Source organism: Quercus suber, unplaced genomic scaffold (assembly GCF_002906115.3).
Source record: "Quercus suber isolate HL8 unplaced genomic scaffold, Cork oak 2.0 scaffold_232, whole genome shotgun sequence".
NCBI lineage: Eukaryota > Viridiplantae > Streptophyta > Magnoliopsida > Fagales > Fagaceae > Quercus > Quercus suber.
In genome coordinates, this window is record NW_027069689.1 from 634,066 (window position 1) to 655,935 (window position 21,870).

The window sequence follows — 21,870 nt, forward strand, 5'->3', positions numbered from 1 at the left end:
CCAAATCAACTACAAAATTTATGGTTCGATTAAATAATTGCGAATCTGCTCACTTAGCAATTGTATGAAATTTTTACATATCGGACCTTGTTAAACCAACAAGAAAAAGGCCCAAATATTAAATAACAACCCAACAAAAAAAAAATTAAATTAGAGTTGGTGGATCTACTCTATCCTAATTTAATTATATTTGTGTGTGAAACACAAACTTACTAAATAGAAACATAAAAAATTGTTCAAGAATAAATCACTAGACTAGAGTCGATAATGAGTGGATACAAATGGACCACTTGAGCGAAAGACTAGATAACCTAGCAAAGCTCTTCAATTGACAACTTATTAAATTTCACTAGGGTGAAATGGAATTTAGGTACTTCTATATATGGTGAATATAAATCATTTTCCTATTTTTTGTGTTGTACTTTATGTTTCAATAATCACAATTTGTCATGTGTTTGATTTTTTTTTTTTTTTTTTTTTTTTTTTTTTTTTTTTTTCCATTTTAAACTTTGTTTTTTTTATAAGGAAAGTTAAACAAATACATGACAAATTATAATTTGTGATATATAAAATGGAACACATGGGACAAAACGGGCGTTATTATTATTATTGACCATCCTAAAAAAGTTGATCACCCTTTTATTTAAGCCTAACAAAACTAAACTTGGTCCCCTTAAATATATCCTTGGCTCTCTAAAAAAACTAGGAACAACCTCTTAAAAAAATAACAAAGAAGTCCATTGGGCACAACTCATTCTCTCTCTCTTCTATGCGCGCGTGCATGTGTGTTGAATTGTTTTGAGTGTCTAACTCCATGGATTGTGATAGGCTAGCGTAAATTATAATTTATAATAGTGCATAGTCTTATAAGTGTTTGACATCTTTATGACAATGTTTAATGCTATGAATTATGGGCAGTAAAAAGCTAAAGGGTAAGACAAATATAAGTAACACTTTAATAAATAGTAAATAACACTCTGTGAGGAAGTGGGCCAAGTGTTAGTGGGGATTGGGTTGTGGGACAATGAGTAGTGACAAATTTTTTTGTTTGGATTGTTGAATTGAATTATTAATAAACTAATGTTATGGATACAACGAAAGTTCTTCTTAGTACAATTACAAAGACCACTAAGTTGAGTTGAATTATTAAATAGAAGAATTGTATATGTTTTTTTTTTTTTTTATTGAATTGTTAAATTGAATTCTTAATAGAGTGCAAAAAAAAAAAAAAAAAATCTTAATACAATTACAACAACGAATAAGTTGAGTTGAATTGTTAAATAAAAAAAAATTGCAATCGAATGAGAGATTAGTGGATGAATGATTTCTTAGTTGTTTACATTGCAATAGAGGTAGTTTGTAACATTAATAATGAGACTATAATGCAATAATTTCAAAATATAAAAACTCAAAAGGAAATTACAAAATTTTTGTATTTTCATTTTTTTACGGTCAATATATTAGGTTTTCTTTTTTCATGACACTCATATTGTCTTAATTCCGAAAAATAAGGAACCACAAAGAATAACTTATTATCATCCTATTAGTTTATGTAATGTGGTTTATAAACTTGCCTCTAAAGCTATTGCCAATAGACTTAAAAAAGTTTTACCTTCCATTATTAGTAATTCACAGAGTGCTTTTGTACAAGGTAGATTAATCACTGATAATGTATTGGTTGCTTTTGAGACTATGCACCATATAAATCAGAAGAAAGTGGGAAAGAACGGTGTGATGGCGCTAAAATTAGATATGAGCAAAACATATGATAGAGTTGAATGGAGGTTTCTTGAAAAAAATCATGGAAAAGTTGGGGTTTGATTAGAAAGTCTGAGATCTTTTAATGAAGTGTGTTTCATCGGTCAAATACTCTATTAGGCTTAATGGAAAGCCATGTGGTAACATTGTTCCTACTTGGGGTTTGCATCAAGGAGATCCTCTATTACCATATCTTTTCCTGTTATGTGTTGAAGGTTTGTCAGCGATGATAAAGAAGGCTATGGTAGCGGGTGATTTACATGGAGTAGCTGTGTGTAGAAGAGGACCGAAGCTCTTACATTTATTCTTTGCAAACGATTGCTTAATTTTCTATGATGCATCTCTAAAGGAATGTGACTCTTTGCAGCGAATATTTCAAGTTGACGAGGCAACTTTGGGTTAGCAATTGAATAAAACAAAGACATCATTGTTTTTCAGCTCTAATACGTACACAAGTGTGAAGGAAGAAATCAAAAATTGATTTGGAGCACAGGTGATCAAAAATCATGAGAAATGTCTTGGTCTTCCGTCATTGGTTGGAAGAAATAAACGAAACTCATTTAATTCAATTAAGGAGAAACTTGCTAAGAAATTGTCGGGTTGGAAGGAGAAGTTGATGTCAAAAGCGAGGAAAGAAATTCTTATCAATGCAGTGGCCCAAGCTACTCCGACTTATATGATGAGTTATTTCAAGCTTCTGGATACTTTATGTGATAAATTGACAAGTCTTATTAGAAATTTCTGGTGGGGGCAAAAGCAAAATGAAAGGAAGACAGCTTGGTTGAGTTGGGAAAAACTGTGTATGCCTAAGTCTTCTGGGGGATTAGGATTTAAATTGCTCAAACCGTTTAATTTGGCGCTTCTTGCAAAACAGGGGTGGCGTTTGCAGGTTGGAAAACACTCTTTGGTCTTCAAAGTTTTTAAAGCAAAATATTTTCCTGATTGTGATTTTGTGAATGCTTCCATGGGGAATAATCCTTCTTATATTTGGCGACGTTTAATGGCTGCACAAAGGGTGGTTAAATAGGGGATTAGATGACAGGTTGGTAATGGGACAAATATTAGAGTGTGGGTGATAAATGGCTTCCAAATTCGTCTTCTCATACGCTAATTTCTCCTCGGGTTAACGTTTCTCCAGATTTTCGAGTTTCTGAGTTGACTGACTCTAATAATTCTTGCTGGAATTTGGGCTTAATTGAACAACTCCTTTTACCTTGTGAAGTGGATGCTATTAAGTGTATACTGTTGAGCACGCGCCTACCTGCAGATAAGCTGATTTGGGCAAAAACTAACAATGGGCTGTTTCCTGTCAAAAGTGCTTATAAGGTGGCTATTGATATCTTGGCTGCTTCTCCTTTAGGTTCTTCAGGTTCTAGTTCGGATGAGAGTAATATGAAGAGGTTTTGGAAGCGTGTTTGGAAATTAGATGTGCCTCATAAGATTCAACATTTTGTGTGGAGGGCATGTCGGGACATATTACATATAAAGAGGATTCTGAAACACCAACAAATTCTAGTTGAGGATATCTGTACTGAGTGTAACCTGGAGTCAGAAACCACGGGACATATGTTTTGGTCTTGTCCTAAAGCTCAAAATATTTGGAAATGCACTGGAATTTCCAACCTGGTTTTACTGGTTTATTCCCTTCTTTTCTTGACTTGTTATGGAAGATGATGATGCTGGATGATTGTGAGGAACATATTTTAGCATTGGTGGTTACAATTGCTTGGAGTATTTGGACTAATTGTAATGAAGTTCATAATGGAGGAAAAAAGAAAGGGGAATTAGAGCCACTGCAATGGTTATGTTAGTATTTGCAGTAGTATGTTGGTGCCAAAAAGCTTTCAATTAAGGATGTTCAGGATCAGATTGAGCATTGGTGTCCACCTCCAAGGAATATGTATAAAGTGAATGTTGATGGGGTTGTTTTTTCAGCAAAGAAGGAAGCTGGGATTGGAATTGTTGTTCAGGACTGTCATGGATTGGTGATGGCTGCAATGTCCATGAAAGTGAGTGCTCTGTTGGGTCCTTTGGAAGTTAAGGCAAAAGCCTTTGAGACTGGTCTGCAGTTTGCAAAAGATCTTGGAATACAGGACTGCATTTTAGAAGGGGATTCACTTAATGTGTACAGGGCTCTAGCTGGTCTTTCTCATGCAGCTACCGTGGTTGCTCCTATAATATATGGGATCCTTGATTTTTGTCATGATATTCGTACTGTTAGGTTTTCTCATCTAAAGTGCAAGAGAAATACATTTGCACATCTTTTAGCTAAACATACTTGTGGTATTGTTGATTATCTAGTTTGGATAGAAGAGAATCCTTGTTTCTTAGAACAAGCTCTCTATCATTATTTAATTTCTTTTAAGTAATGAAAGTTTCTAGTTTCCAATAAAAAAAAAAAGTTTTATATAATTTTCAACACCTCTTGTTGGTTGTCTATCAGCAAGTGATTGCTCTAAATTTCTTATTCACTACCCTGAAATTTTTTTTTTTATGGAATTGAGGATTTGTAGTCACCTTCTCATTGAATTATCAACATCTTGCCATCTTCACCCAAAACAAAAAAATAAATAAATAAATGAGGAAAAAAAAAAAAAAGCCATGTCAGATGATTTCCACTAAATTGGGCAATAAGAATAAAAACCTTTCACCATTCTGGTTCAAAGCAGCTGTTGAAAAATTAGGATATTACCTAAGGTTCAAGGCTGTGAAAGGCAGCAAGCAAAGCTGATGTAACGAATTTGATGCCCAAAGGAACCAAATGATTTCAAGCAAAGTGTAGTTCTAACCTGGGAGAGGAGATTCGTATATCTTCTACTTTTCGTTTGAGAGCATCTTTTTATCCCCCACATGGAATTAAAGTTCGAAAAGAGCGAAGCATAGACTAGTTATAAAAGTAGAAGTACGCAACCGTACAAATCATCCTTTTTCGGCCTTTTGGTTAAGATCAAGTGTAGTATCTGTTATTATCAGTTTAATATCTGATATGTGGCCCACTGGGTCAAATTTATTAACAAATTTTTTAAGGGGAAAGGCCCATTATGTTAGCTTGTTACTGGGCACTACTGCATGCGCCTGGCGCAACCCAACCAACGCAAGTTTTAAATTTTTTGTATGGAACCAAAGGAATAAATGCGTCAATATATAAATTTTCAGTCGAAACCAATGGAAATATATAAAGTTTTGAATTTCGGTCTAAATCAAAGTCCTGAAAGTTTAAAAGCTCAAGCTTCTTCACCCAACTTGAACAACATCCTTCTCAAAAAAAAGAAAAAAAAAAAACTTGAACAACATGATTGAGGAAAATACTAAAAAAAAGAAGAAAAAAAAAGCTCAAAGCTTCTTCACCCAACTTGAACAACCAGATTGAATATTGAGCTATGGTTGAGGAAAATGCTAAAAAATTGAATTTGAGCTACGATAAATCAATAGAGATATTAAATACTAAAAAAAAAAAAATTGTCGGTTTTTGAGTGAAGGGTTATTTACTATTTATTTGATTTTCACAAACAAATTTTTGATAAATATCACGAAAATTTTTGTTAAGTAGCCGAGTGTCTGAGATTCGTTCATAAGGATTTTTGCACCAATTTTTATTATTATTATTAAATGATTTATTCAAGATAATCCATTAAATATTATTATTATTAAATGATTTATTCAAGATAATCCATTAAATGATTGCCCGAATATAATCAATTCTGTGTATATATATATATATATATCTAAGTTATGTCCATATAATATTATATCTTTTATTTAAATATATTTATATAGACTTGATATTGAATTGTGCAAGTTGATAAATAAGAACATAAGATATCAAATTCTATTCACAATTTATTGATAATTTTTTAATTTAATTTATTGATAATATAAATAGTCTATTTCATAGTAAAAACTATATATAACTCTTAAGAATACAAGGTTTGTGAATATAATTGCAACTATATTTTAGTTATTAATTAAAGGCATATATTTGTGAATGAGTAAAAAAATAGCTGTAGTTTTTTACTATATATGGGTAAGAAATAAGTTAATTAAGTTGTTCGTTAACAAACTTAAGCTTATTCTAAAAAAAAAAAAAAAAAAGCCAAAATTGAACGTTGTAATTTAGTTTGATACAAAGCTCAAGCTCAACTTGTGTTCAGATTTAAATTAAATTAACAATTTTAAAATTTTAATTCTCAACTCAACTTGTTTTTTATTTTTTTGGTAAAATACGGAGAGAATTACTATTAATCAAAAATTATAGGAAGTCCGAATATTACGGGTTACAGCATTAGAATCATAGTTCAAAGCCTCCATAACAACAAAAGGAGGATTTACATAAGAAACAAAGGATTCATCTTGGCAGCGCCCAATGTTTGCAAGCAGGTCAGCAACTCTATTGGTCTCCTGTAGCAGTGCTGCATGCGATATTCCAGGAAAGCTTGGAGCATGCTCCTGCATTCATTCACAATAGGTTGAGCTAACCGGTTAGTATTGTTCAATCCTTTGGGCTGCCCCTTATGAAATGGCTTCATTTCAATTGTACCTGTAGCTTTCCTTCTAAACACCTTGGTATCCCTTGAAAAGTCATTTTCATTTTTGGTTTTGGACTCTCTGGCTGAATAGAAACTCTATGGCATTCCGGGGAAACAACAAAGCCTTGATATCTGCAGTCTTGTATTGCTAAAGCTGCTAGTTCCATTTCCTCGTCCAAGGCTCTCGCTCCCATACCTAGAAAATCCGCGTTCTCTACTTGGTCTAAGCCGTGTGTGGGTGGTTTAAACTGAACACTGATGCATCAGTTCTTCATTCTTCAGGTCGTGCTGGTGGGGGTGGGTCTTCTTAGGGACTCTAATGGTGCTTGGGTTCAGGGCTTCTCTAGACTTATTGGCTCCTCTAGTGTTCTTCTTGCAGAGTTGTGGGCCTTAAGGGACGAAATAGCTATGGCTTTAAACCTTAACATTGACAAACTTATTATTAATGTGGATGCATCTGAAGTCATCAATCTTTTCTCAAAACTCAACTTGTTTACAACCTGAAAAATGGTGGAGAGCCATACATGAGTGGAGTCAAATCATTGTATCCTTGTGGCTGCTCGGATTAGATAACGCTGAGCATATTCTTTCTTGACTAGTATTCATATGACTTGACAATATTGTAGGATGGCGTTGTCAATATGTGATTTCCATTATTTTCACACTTAAATTAATTTTTTTTTTAGTATATGACAAATTATAAAGCTATTATCACTATTATTATAAGAAATTTCAAATTAATGCATCAATAAATATAATTGATGGCACATTAGAAATATAATAAATATATTTCATATATATTTTGTATTTTACATTTAGAAGTTGACACATTATTTTGTAAATAAATTTAATTATGAAAGCAAAATTTGTAATGTCGTATACACCACTCTTTTTATAATTCTATATTTTTATTCTAAATAAATAAATTAAATAATATAAAAAATTTGCAATATCCTTAGTGTAAGGACTAGATTTGAATTCATAGCCCAATGAGCGGATAGACTTAAGCTCAAAAAGCCCGAAACAATGAATTTGTAGAGAGTAGGTTGAAAAACTGGGCTTTAATGAATTAGACAGGTGCTTAGGTAGATTTGGATGACAAGAGAATGTAAGTAAATTAGTTTATGCTGAAGAAAATCGTTCTCGGCAAAGTCCGAAGAGATCTGTTCTTATATATTTTTCACAGGTTTGATTACACAATTAGTTCTTGATACTACAATGTTTTCTATGTGTTTTTCTCGATCCCTTATCTCGTTGCCCCCTTCTTCTTTTATACTATCTTTTTTTTTCATCTCCACCTTCCTCGTGCACGCTAGATAGTTGGTGTTGATACTTGTCCCATCAGCGCCTCCCATAAGTCCTCAAGTAGTAGCTATAAGATTGAAAACCACTGTTCAGGTATCACTCCCCACATTAATGCGACCAGAAAGTTAGCTGCAGAGCATTTAATGTGATCGCAGCAATTTTCTCCTAAGATATTTCGAGACTTTTTCCTGTCTGACGTCTCTACAATGCTTATCAGTACCAACGAGACTTCTTGGAACGTCACCCTGAGCGACAGACAACCTCTTTGGACCTTGGCATTGGTCAGCCGAGTATGCATTTATCCTTGGCCCACCCTCTTGAGCCATTATGATCAAAACTAACCTATGTAACTAACACAGTCTTTTCTTAATAAAGATTTCTTTTCTCAGACAACCCCTCGTCCTCGGATTGGGTCACAGGCCCAAAAAACAAATAAATGATGAACTCCCGAGCCCAATATCCCTACACTTAGTATCACTTTTTTTATTATTCTTTCTTTTTTTTTTCGTTACTTCCCTTCCAAATAAAAACTTCTCTCTCTACATGTACAATAAGTTTGTATTTTCTTTAATATAGGGAAACATAAAATCACGATTGAATAGAAAAATGCTGACTTTTTTTTCTCGATTGTACATATATTAAACATAAACACAGTCAAAAGGAGAGCTAGTATCTCTTCACTAAGCATGATTATTGGGTTCCAAGTCCTGGAATTCGGATTGAAATAATTGGAGTAGTAGTGGGCGGCGAAAGAGAATGTTCCTTATGTATATCCATCCTCCCTCTCATAACATGTAAGTTTCACACAAATGTATAACCAACACACAATTAGTGAGAAGTACATTCGTATAGATATAATGCATGAAATAGGTATCTGTCACAAGTGACTTTATTAATCTTTGCTCATGAACCCAACAAACAAGATGGAACATGTTGAATTTTTATTTTAGATAAGAGCAGGTTGGTGACTTTATTATGATCTCTGCTCATGAACCCAACTAACAAGATGGAGTATGTTGAATTTTTATTTTAAATAAGAGCAGGTGGAAATTAGGTGGCTAATTATTTGATGAAATAACCTCAACATAACCTTTTTTTTTTTTTTTTTTTTCTTTTTTTGAGAGGAACCTCAACATAAACCTAACATAGGTATACTATATACAGAATTGATAGATTCTCAAAAAAAAAAANCAATCGGGGTAGTAAGGACTTCTACTTCATTATTCAAAATATTCAAGGTAAACTTGCTGGTTGGCAAGCCAACCTTCTCTCTCTGGCTGGAAGGCGTATTTTAATCCAATCTTCTTCTAGTGCTATTGCTGATTATGTTATGCAAGGTGCTTTACTTCCTAGTCGGGTTTGCCAAGAAATTGACCGAGCTAATCGCAACTTCCTTTGGGGCTCCACGCCTGAAAAAAAGAAAATGCACATGATAAACTGGAACACTGTCACATTGCCTACTGATCAAGGGGGGCTTGGTATTCATGCCGCTCGACCTAGAAACCTTGCACTGCTTGCTAAACTGGTCTGGAATCTCTCCATTGGGGAAAACATGCCTTGGGCAAAAGTGTTGAGAGGAAAATACATGTCTAGCCACTCCAGCTGCTCTCCATGGCTCTCTAGAGGTACTTGTTCTAGAACTTGGGCAGCTTGTAAGGCCGCTAGGCCCACTCTTGATTCGGGTCTGAGGAAAGTGATTTCTTCGGGCAACTCCACCTCGTTTTGGAATGATGCTTGGACCTCTTTTGGTACTCTCAGGTCTGTCATATCTAGCCCCCTTAACTTTCAGGAAGATCAGAGGTTGGTTGCTCACTTTCTTGATAGCAATGGGACTTGGTCATGGGAAAACCTCTCCTTCATTCTTCCCCAACCCCTCTTGGCTGCCATTAATGCAATCCCTATTAACACCGGCCTTCCTAGTGAAGACTTAATTGCTTGGGCTTCGTTGAAAGATGGTAATTTTTCTCTCAAATCTGCCTATATGTTGGCTAAAGGGTTAAATGTTTTGAACCCCCACACTTTTTCTGCTAACTGGATTTGGAAGCTTATTGCTCCACATAAAATCCTCATTTTCCTTTGGCTGTGTTCATACAATAGCATTCCAGTTAGAGAAGTGTTGGGTTCAAGAGGTTTTACTATTAACCAATCTTGCCCGTTATGCAACAACCATCCCGAGTCCATTGTTCATCTTTTAAGAGAATGCCAAAGCTCGGTTAGCTTCTGGAATAAACTTGGGTTGCACTCTAAAGTCATTCAATCCTTTGAGCTGCCCCTTATGGAATGGCTTCATTTCAATTGTACCTGTAGCTTTCCTTCTAAACACCTTGGTATCCCTTGGAAAGTCATTTTCATTTTTGGGTTATGGACTCTCTGGCTGAATAGAAACTCTATGGCATTCCGCAGGAAACAACAAAGCCTTGATATCATGCAGTCTTGTATTGCTAAAGCTGCTAAGTTCCATTTCCTCGTCCAAGGCTCTCGCTCCCATAGCTAGAAAATCCGGCGTTCTACTACTTGGTCTAAGCCGTGTGTGGGATGGTTTAAACTGAACACTGATGCATCAGTTCTTCATTCTTCAGGTCGTGCTGGTGGGGGTGGGTCTTCTTAGGGACTCTAATGGTGCTTGGGTTCAGGGCTTCTCTAGACTTATTGGCTCCTCTAGTGTTCTTCTTGCAGAGTTGTGGGCCTTAAGGGACGAAATAGCTATGGCTTTAAACCTTAACATTGACAAACTTATTATTAATGTGGATGCATCTGAAGTCATCAATCTTTTCTCAAAACCAAGCAATACTAACCGGTTAGCTCAACCTATTGTGAATGAATGCAGGAGCATGCTCCAAGCTTTCCTGGAATATCGCATGCAGCACTGCTACAGGGAGACCAATAGAGTTGCTGACCTGCTTGCAAACATTGGGCGCTGCCAAGAGGATTCCTTAGTTTCTTATGTAAATCCTCCTTTTGTTGTTATGGAGGCTTTGAACTATGATTCTAATGCTGTAACCCGTACTATTCGGACTCCTATAATTTTTGATTAATAGTATAATTCTTTCGTATTTTACCCAAAAAAAAAAAAAAAAAGAAATGAGCAAATGAGAAGGGCCTTTATGGCTGGCTGCCACATGGTAGCTCTTTTTGTTTGTTTGGCCATGAAAAAAAAAATTTGGATTTTGGTATTTGTAGAACCGTGTGGTTCCAACACTTTTTAAGTTTTAAATATGTTTACTAAAATATTTGAAAAATGTCCAACTCAAAAAAAAAAAACAAAAATTGTTTGAAAAATGTTGAAGCTATTATAAATCGGTAAGTCCACAATATTTTTATAATATTTTCAGAACAAATCTTAAGTAATAAGTTGTTATTGGTTCTAATTTAAACTCACCATTAAAATCACTTTTTTATCTACCAATAACAGTCAATAACAACATGCTACTTAGATTTCGTTTGGGAGTTTATAAGGGAATAGAATGGAATGATTTTAAGCAAGGGAAAGGAATGGAATATTTTTAAGTAAGGGAAATGAATGGAATGGAATTTTATAACATTGTTTGGATGTTTTAAAATAAAGAAATTGAAAGGAATGAAAATGAATAGAATATAAGTAGCTTTGTTTGAGAGTAACATAGAGGGAAATGAATGGAATTATTTTATGACAATATTACTATTAAACTCCTATTTTAAAATAAATGATTGAATATATATGGGTATTTTGGGAATTTTAGTAAAAAAATCATTAAAGCTAATTTCATTCTCTCTAATTCATCCAAATTTTGGGAGAATGAAAATTTGAGATTTTAAGGGAATAGAGAGGAATAAGTGTTCCCTCCTACCCATTCCATTTCCTCCCACTTAGGCTTTGTTTAGGAGTTCATAAAGGAATGAAATTGAATGATTATAAGGGAATGGAAAGGAATGAAATGTATTTAAGTAAGAGAAAGGAATGAAAATGAATGGAATGTAAGTAATCTTGTTTGGGAGTAACATGGAAGGAATAGAATGAAATCATTTTATGACAATATTACTATTAGACCCCTATTTTAAAATAAAGAGTTGAATATATAGGATTTAATTTTATTCTCTCCCATTCCTCTCAATTTCGAGAAAAATGAAAATTTGAGATTTTAAGGGAATAGAGAAGAATAAGAGGCTGTTTGGATGCAAAATTTTCATCACTTAATTTCCGTTACTTATCACTCATCACTCATTACTCATCACTCATCACTCATCACTTAAAATACCTCACCCCGTTTGGCAACATCGTTCACTTCTCATCACTCAATATTTTTCAATTGTTTGTAGGACCCACACACTGACCCAATGTCAGTTCACTCTCCCTCTCTCTCTCTCTCTCCCCTGCCTCTTCCCTTCATTTTTCTCTTCGTTTTTCTCTGCTTTTCTCCTCATCCATGTTAACACATATTTTAATCAAGCCCACCATGATCCTTATTTTCATGCTTTTCCCAGATCTTCAATATAACCAAAAAAAAACCCCAATGCTTTTCCCCTTTGTTTTCCCCTGACCTAATGCTTTTCATACTTTTCCAAAAACCCAAGAAAAAAAAAAAAAAAAAAAAAAAAAAATTTTTTTTTTTTTTTTTTAGAATAAGCTTAAGTTTGTTAACGAACAACTTAATTAACTTATTTCTTACCCATATATAGTAAAAAACTACAGCTATTTTTTTTACTCATTCACAAATATATGCCTTTAATTAATAACTAAAATATAGTTGCAATTATATTCACAAACCTTGTATTCTTAAGAGTTATATATAGTTTTTACTATGAAATAGACTATTTATATTATCAATAAATTAAATTAAAAAAATTATCAATAAATTGTGAATAGAATTTGATATCTTATGTTCTTATTTATCAACTTGCACAATTCAATATCAAGTCTATATAAATATATTTAAATAAAAGATATAATATTATATGGACATAACTTAGGTACCGGTTCTTTAAGTTTATTTTTAAAATTCAGCCATGTAACTACTTAATTAAAAAATATAGTTCTATTCCATAAGAAAAAATCTACATGGCAAAATCTTAAAAGGAAAACCTAAAAAACAGCACCTAAGTATTATACCTAAGTCTTGCCCATATTATATATATGCTAAAATTGAGTTTCATATTTATAACTTGTTTACAAACACATTATTATATTTGAGTTTCGTTTGTTTAAGTTTGACTATTAAACGTGAACTTGAGCTTAATTTGTTTGCTAACTAACGAATATAAATAAACCTTTTATTGAGTTAAACTAGAACCCGAGCATTTTGTAAACAACTTTGTTAATTTAGAACTTTATAGCATTGATGTGACAATTATAATACTAATTCACACGTCAATTTGAAAGTTTTTTATATATAATAAAATCGATAATAACTTAGAATCCAGTACATTGAAATATCTTACTCATTTTTCATATTATTTTTATGAAGATAAAAAAGAAAAAGAAAAATAATACGTGTAATCCTACAATATTGCCAAACCATATGAATTTCCAACCAAGAAAGTTTCAGCCTTATCTGTCCTACGCAAGGCCATATGGTCCACGCCGGCCATGTGTGGCTCACCTCTCCACACCAAATTTAACCCGAACCGAACAGTCCAACTCTAGTCTATCACCCAAAAAAAAAAAAAAAAAAAAACACACCAAATTTAACCCGAACCGAACAGTCCAACTCTAGTCTATCACCCAAAAAAAAAAAAAAAAAAAAACCCTAAAAGACAAAAAAGTTATATTGTTTGAACTTCTGTTGCTTTGGCTTCTGTGTGCGTGTGTTCCTTTTTGGGTTTTGGAAAACAGAACCGCTGGGAACTGAAAAACTCAAAAGCTATGGACTCAAAGGTTTATGTCCCTCTCTACAACACAAGCTGTCCCAATACCACGTAATCGTGCCTTTTCCAGCTCATCTTCACTTTCAACAGGTTCTCAATCTCTCCCTATCCGAGCACCCCCTACCCTTGATTCTGATTCTGAATCCATTGGTCCCAACAAAACTTTAAGTGTCAGTAGCAGTATTAGTAGTACTAGTAGTGGTGGTTACAATGGGTATGAGTCTGAGGAACAATTTTTAACTGGGGAGGAGTTTGAGTCTGCTTCAGATAGGCCATCGGTGGCAGACCCAGATGAGGAAACTCTAGAAAAGAGTGAAAGTTTTGATTTTTCTGGACCTTTTGTGAGAGACTCAGGTGGGAAAAGCTTAGAAAATAGTATTGAATATGAGGGAGAGAGTGATGAAATTGTTGAGCCAGTTTTGGTTGATAACCGGGTTATGCCTAAAGCCAGGTTGTCTATGGATGATGATGATGATGATATTGATGTTGAGGAGGAGGAGGAGATGGTGAGCGCAGTCAATGAAGATGGTGCGGTTTCAGGTTCAGTGAGGGTTCCAAGTATTGAGGAATTAGAGAAGTTTGATAGTGCACTTAGAATTAAGGCATTGGATGTTGAAGAGGATGAGTTGGTGGAGTGGAGGGATTCTTTTACTTCTAAACAATCTGAGCCTGCAACAGAGGTGAAGGTTGTGGAAGGTGCGGTTTTGGATGGATTTTTTGGGGTGCAAAATGGGGTTCTTGGTGTTGGAGAAGAGAAGGCATTGGTTGTGGAGGAGCCTGGTGAGGCTTCTGTATTGGCTGAAGTGATTGAAGATAAGGGTCCTGGTGTCACCGAGGCGGCTTATGTTGAAACTTTGATGCCGAATGGGGAAGATGTTATGGAGAAAAATCTGAGGCTGGACGAGGATGTTAAGTTTTACGGTGAAGAAATGGAGAATGGGGAAGATGTTATGGAGAAAAATCTGAGGTTGGATGAGGATGTTAAGTATTATGGTGAAGAAAAAGGAGTAGACAATGAAGGTCTTGAATTAAATGGCGCAGATGGAGGGGAGCAAGAAATTGTGGGACTAAGTGAGAATGGTGCTGAAGAATCCAGTCGAATGGTGGAAGAAACTTCTATTACGGTTAATGAAACTGACATAATAAGCTCAGATACTGAAGATTGTATTGATTCCACACAGTTAGAGAAACAGACAGCTGCAACAACCGGTTTTGCTGAGACCAAGGAATGTAATCTCTTAGAGTCAAATTTTTCTGAAAGGGAAGTTGATGCTAGTGGAAGTTTTACTCTGTATGAAGGAAGTGACAATGAGAATGGAATGGACTTGGATGAAGAAGTGGACTCAGATAGGGAGGGTGAAAGAAATCAACTATTTAATTCTGCTGCATTGGAGGCTCTTCTGAAAGCAGTATCTGGTGCTGGCTCAGAGGAGAGTCCTGCTGGTTTAGGTCCCTCATTCCATTCTCTACGACCTGCTCCAAATCCAAATCGCTTCAATGTTTTTTCTTCAGACCTTCGAGTTGAGGATGAATCTGAGGACAGCCTAAGTGAAGAGGAAAAGAAAAAAATTGAGAAGATACAACTCGTAAGAGTGAAATTCTTGAGGCTTGTACGAAGGCTAGGCATTTCTCCTGAAGATGCCGGAGTTTCAAAAGTTTTATATAGGTTGGCCTCTGTTGCTGGCAGGCACTTTAGTCAGACTTTCAGCCTTGAATTAGCAGCAAAGAGGTTGGCTATGCAACTTGAAGCAGAGGGGAAAGATGATCTAGACTTCTCATTAAATATTTTGGTTCTTGGCAAAACTGGTGTGGGGAAAAGTGCTACTATTAATTCCATTTTTGGTATGGAAAAGGCAATGATTGGTGCGTTTGAACCCGTCACAACAACTGTGAAAGAGATTGTTGGAACAATAGGTGGTGTCAAGATAAGATTCCTTGACACACCGGGGCTTAGGTCTTCTGTGATGGAACAATCTATCAACCGGAAAATATTAGCATCTGTAAAGAAGTTTTTGAAGAAGTTCCCTCCAGATATTGTCCTCTACGTTGATCGTTTAGACACTCGAACTGAAAATCTCAATGATTTGCCATTGTTAAGGTTGATAACTGGTTCTCTCAGTGCATCAATATGGGTAAATGCTGTTATTGCTTTGACCCATGCTGCTTCTGCTCCCCCAGATGGACCAATGGGATCACCTCTAAGCTATGACAATTTTGTCTCTCGCCGATCCTATGTTATTCAGCAGTGTATCAGTGAAGCAGTTGGTGATATGCGCCTGATGCAACCAAGTCTCATGCATCCAGTGTCCCTAGTTGAGAACCATCCATTGTGTCAAACAAACAACAATGGAGAAAGAGTGCTTCCCAGTGGACTTGTTTGGAGACCCCACTTATTACTTATGTTTTACTCAATAAAGATCTTATCTCAAGCAATTCCTTTATTAACACCTCAGAAATATGCTGATAACAGAAAGCTTTTTGGGTTAGGGGTACGGTCCCCACCTCTAACCTACTTCTTGGCTTCTCTCCTGCAGTCACACGCCCATCCAAAACTCTCTGGTGATCAAGGAGGTGGCAGTGATACTGTTGACTCAGATATTGGGAATTTATCAGATTCTGAGGAAGAAGAAGAGGATGAGTATGACCAACTTCCACCATTTAGACCTCTGAAGAAATCTCAGATTGCCAAACTCAGCAAGGAGCAAAGAAAAGCTTATTTTGAGGAGTATGATTATCGTGTGAAGCTCCTTCAAAAGAAAGAGTTGAAAAGGATGAGAGAGATGAAGAAAAAAGGCAAAGATGGTGGCAATGATTATGCTCGCATGGAGGAAGACGCGGACCAGGAGGATACAAGTCCAGCGGATGTGCCAGTTCCTTTACCTGACATTGCCCTCCCACATTCCTTTGACGGAGATAATCCTACATTCAGATATCGTCATTTGGAACCCACATCTCAGTTTCTTGTGAGGGCAATTCCAGGTACTCATGGCTGGGACCATGATTTTGGGTATGATGCTTTAATGCTTGAAAGGAGCCTTGCTATTTCTGGTAGATTTCCTGCTGATTTTGAAGTTCAAATAATGAAGGATAAAAAACAGTTTAGCATGTACTTAAATTCCTTAGTTGCCATGAAGCATGGGGAGAATGGATCAACAATGGCAGGGTTCAATATTCAAACTGTTGGAGGGCAGCTTGCTTACATCCTAAGAGGAGAAACCAAAGTAAAAAATTCCAATATAAATAAAGCAACTGCTGGAGTAACTCTTACTTTCTTAGATGGAAATGTGGCCACTGGACTCAAGATTGAGGATCAGATTGCTATTGGAAAGCGCTTGGTTTTGGCAGGAAGTACTGGAGTTGTCAGATCTCAAGGTGAAGCAGCTTATGGAGCAAACTTGGAAGTGCGCCTCAAGGAGGCGGATTTCCCTATAGGGCAGGACCAATCCACCTTAGGTCTTTCTCTTGTGAGATGGAGAGGTGACATGTCTCTCATGGCCAATCTACAGTCCCAGTTTTTCATCGGACGGAGTTCTCAAATGGCTATACACGTTGGATTGAATGACAAGCGAAGTGGGCAGATCACTGTCAGGATAAGCAGCTCAGAGCAACTCCAAATTGCACTCTTTGGCATCCTTCCAATTGCAGTCTCCATCTTTAGGAGCATTTGTCCTGGGTTTGGTGCAAAAAACTCATCGTAGTACTAGGTGTTTTCCTTTTGTTGTGGGTTATTTTGATGGGGTAAAGTTATAGGCAAGCCACCAACTTATCTTTATGATAATGTTCAGTATGCTGTTCTTTTAGCTTATTTTGGCAGGTCTTATGAACTATAACATTAATGACATGAAACATACGCAATGATGTTCTCTGAGTTGGTTCTTTTTCTTACTTATATCCCTTTTCATGATCTCAGATTGTTAAAAGAGCTTCAACTAGTGGAGAGAGACAAACAAGAAAAGTTTCAAGAGCTATAATTTTTTATTGGGCTCTGTATTTGGAAAAAAAGTTCTATGAATTGGGTAGCCACCTTGATTCTGTTCTCATCTTTACCATGCTACATACAACATAATAGTTTTGATGCTGTAATATTGCAAATTTTGAGGTACCCTTTAATCTTACTAGTAAGATTCTACTAGTGTCAATAATTGCTTTTCTCCCCAACTAATTCTTTCAGGTTGTTTTAAATTTTTTAACAAATTTCAAAGTAGTTACAATTAAAGAAAAAGAAAGCTCAATAAATTTGTAAACAGGCGTCTACCTTACCAGGTTGGCTCGGTTTGGTTGAAGATATAACTGGAAGTAGCTAGCCAAAGTCAATGATTTGATGACTGAAAAGCCATCCTTTAGCTTTTCGTGAGGTGATTTGAGTATAAATTGCAACATATTAAACATTGTTGGCCTGTTTGAACTTTCTTGAGATTGACCAAGTAAAGAATAGTTGGATCACTTGGAGCCAAGAGTTCAAAAATATGATTCTAGAGTCCTTTTGCAATCCTGTTATCACCTTATACACATTTGCCTGAGTTTTTAATCCTCCAATCTGAATGTTTGAGTAGCCAAAAAATAGTCATGTAACAGATCTGATCGTCTAGTGCTATCTTTAAATAACATACAACCCACAGAAGAATGTCCTTTTACCATCATCAATATCCTTGCGACACATCAATTGCTTGATGAAATGCAACAGAGAGACTCTGGCAAAGCAAGGAGATGGCAAATCCTTTCACATGGTTGATCTGCCAATGACAACATTTGGCATGAGAGGGAACTCATTGGTCAAGGAGCCTGAAATTCAGAAAATATGGGATGACAATGACAATGAGGTCTTTAAGAGGTTGTTGAAAGAAATAATGGAATGAGTTTATATAATTCTGAGAATGTATTAGCTGACTTTAGTTATTTTGTCTGGGAAATTTTATTCTTCATGATGGCTCTCCAAATGCCAATGGGGCATGCTCTAATTAAGACTTTGAAGGATATAATCAGTCGTTATAAGGTACTTTTTTTTCTCTATATTGAACATCCGATATGTTCCCTTATATTTATTTTATATTCACTTTTAAAACATTAATTCTAGACATGCACAAACACATTGAAAGCCTCTACTTTTATATGATAATGCACTTGCATTATCACAACTCACAACAACAACAACAATAATAGTGAAAGAAGAAAAGGAACTAAATCCTACAATAACTTGAACCGTACAGATTATGCAGGCCAAAATATGCTGGGGTTTGGGTTTTGACAAAGCTCCCTTACTAAGAAAAATTGGGGGCTAGTTGCTTAGCCGAGTTGTCACATGAGTATAGTTCTTAAACAGAAGTGTTTTAAACATTGCACTCCTTTGAGTGTAGAGTACCAATAGGTCTTCTTAGGCTTGGGGAGTATCCTCTGGTGTATAGAGAATCAGGGAAACAGTTTAACACAGGCTAAGTGGAGACTTGGGGATGGTACTAACATTCCAATTGGCCACTTTGTTTGGCCTAGTTTCAGAGCTGAGAACAGGGGTATAGAGGCTAAGCAGCTCACTCTTGTGGCTGGTCTGATGGACAAAAGCTCTGGTAGATGGAATCAGCAGCTAGTCTTGTCCTTATATGACAACTCGTGGCAAACTCTATTCCGCTGCAGCCTTTCTCAATGTTTGGACAGTAGAATTGAATTATCTGGTCTTACACTTAAGTCAGGTTCTTATGAGGTTACGACGGGTTTTAGGCTACTTACTAACAATCAGCTCATTTATGATTCGGCCTCAGGGCATCATGAGTAAGATTCCATTGTTTGGGATAGATTGTGGAAGCTCAAAATCCGGTACAAGATTACAGTTTTGCTTTGGATAATCTTGGTTGTGAGAACTTAGCTCACCAGGAGGGGCACTGCTGTTACTCACAGCTGTCCTCAGTGCATGACTGGTGAGGATAATCTCTTGTCATGTTTTCATCACATATCCTTTGGCTCAGGCTGTAGCTTGGTCCTGAATTAACAACCCAAATAAATAATTTCAATTTGGTTACTAAACTCATTCTAGCAATCTGCTGAAAGGTAATGCGTTGATGATTTTGTTTTTAAATCTTTATAGCAACCATCTGGAAGCCATGGAAGGTGATATGGTTTTAGCATTTAATGTTCTAATGTAAAGTCATTATATGTCATCTTTTTGTAGGCAGGGGATTGTCGCAGCAACTGAGGCTCAAGCTCCAAAATCCAAATAAGCTTGTTTACAATAGGCTCTCACTTTAAAGACTGTTGGGTGGCAGATGCTTATGCAAGTGAGATGCATGTAAAATTGTGGAGTGGTACTCGGAAAGGGTCCAGTACTGTTGGCAAAGACGGTGCAGGTAGAAATATCCTAGCTGGTTGCTGACTCTAAGGTTGGCATTATTCTTGATTTTTTAGGGAAGCAATAATTTAGGCTGGGAAGGCTCTGACTCTGTGCTCCTGTTGACTAATTGTACTAAGGGATGCAACTGCAATGTGGGATTAGAAGGTGTAGCTGGATGTTAGAACCTGTGTTGCCTGACATTAGTAGAGTCCTGCAAACACAGTCCTGTTAACAATGCTGGTTTAGATCCATCAACAATACATTGAAAGCAAGGGGTACCCCCTAACAATGAACAGAAGACTGAGAGTTTTTGTTTCAAATATCCACATGATATTTCACCCTCTTCAAAGTTATATATTGTTGGTAATAGGAAGAGTAAAACGTTAAAATTGTTTGGAATATTCACTACATGCATTATGGCCATTAAATCCAACATCTTGCTTATGTATGGCAATATTTTTATTATTATTCTATTTTCACATATTCAAAACAATCTGATCTTATTCAAGTGAGAAAATCTAGTACTACAACTTATCTATCAACTTTTTTGCCACAACTGTTATGTAGTAGAGTGTGAGTGGTAAGAGGAAAAATGGTGGGTCTATGTGTAAATAATAGACAATCACGCAGCTGTCACATTAGAGTTGTGACAAAAATTGTGGAATAATGTGTGGTCTTATTGAAGTAGCCATGATAGAAATTATTATTTGATAATACTATGCTTCCTTGACAAGATGCTTCCTTGACAATGTTTGACCAAGTAAATATTTAAAATAGCTGATAAAACAGATATGCATTTTAAGAATCACTTATCATTAATTTATTAATGATGATGAGCTTTTAGATAGGTAAACAAGATTTATCAAAATGAATTTATACTGTCCATGAGCAAAGTGGTATGCATGACCTTATACATGCACAAATGGGTTTGGTTCAAAAACTCCATCTTGAGTTCTCTTGGTCCCTTTCTCCAAAGAAGGAAAAAAAAAAAAAAAAAAAAAAAACTCTTGGTCCGTATTGGTTAGTGTCTTCCATCTCAAATGATACACTTCAGCAGAACGTATATCTACAGGCAATAATTCTATCCCCATATCTTTGCAATTTATGTTTATTGTTTTCAATTTCTAAAATGCGCTTAATGTTATTTTAAAAATCTGATGAAGCCGAAATAAGATTATCAAAATACTCATAGTTAACCCATCCCAATTTTCAAACCTCCCAAAGGGGCAAAAACCCAGGATATTATTTCATGTATGCACATGTGGTTATATTTAAGGGATTCTCACAAATTTTGTTGTTGAAAATTTAGAGGTCTCAATAAATATCAAATGTTCACTTTGAAATTGAGCTTTCCACTTCAAATCAAGAGGTTTCTGTCTGCATCTTATACAAGTATGAGAAGAGCATTAAATATGTATGATACTTGCCCTTCGATTATATGATTAAAAAAAGTTCAGAAATCTTAATATTTATTCTAATTTAGAATGATTATATGATCAAAAAGTTTTGATTCACAAAAACAAATTCCACAATGTGCACGTATTTTTTACTTTTTGGGGCTAATTAAAAAAGTTAAATGGAAAAGCATACATGAGTTCATTTGAAATGGGTTAAATGTTTTTTCAATCTAACTTGACCTTGTTGGATTGAGAAATTCACACTAACCTTATACAACCCATCATATGTGTAGAAATCAACTCAACCCAACTCACATGAGTTGGGTTTTATTGGGTTGAATTGGTGAGTTAAACATTTGTGCTTCCATCTTTTCTAAAAATATTGGATTTTCATAAACTATTTAATATATATATTATTTTCAATAAATTATTATAATTCAAATTATATGTTTAAATTATATTTCAAATTTCCAAAATCATGAAAATTAACTCTCAAGCTACCAAAATAAAACTAATATAAATGATAAATTGGGTTGAGTTAGATGAATTGTAAAACCTATCAATCTGATGCTTAAAATAAAATTACAACCTAACCCAAGGTGTCGGGTTGGTTTTGGATTGATTGGGTTGGATGTCTATTAAATGCATGTGGTTCGGGCTAAGTAACGGGTCGGGCCGAAAATTGCCGCCCTTTAAAATGGTGAAAACAAAAATAAAGGCCGAG

General features: G+C 35.5%; 1 protein-coding gene and 1 pseudogene across 1 annotated transcript; both read left to right on the plus strand.

Moving 5' to 3' along the window:
- The first annotated feature begins 4,679 nt into the window (after window positions 1–4,679).
- Window positions 4,680–4,848, plus strand: LOC111988512 (U2 spliceosomal RNA; annotated as a pseudogene).
- An 8,465-nt stretch (window positions 4,849–13,313) lies between these two features.
- On the plus strand, window positions 13,314–17,298 carry LOC111988500 (translocase of chloroplast 159, chloroplastic). The gene is given in 2 exon segments (XM_024020304.2): window positions 13,314–13,473; window positions 13,475–17,298. Coding segments are annotated over 2 exon segments (3,699 nt in total). The 5' UTR covers window positions 13,314–13,428; the 3' UTR covers window positions 17,129–17,298.
- The last annotated feature ends 4,572 nt before the right edge of the window (window positions 17,299–21,870 follow it).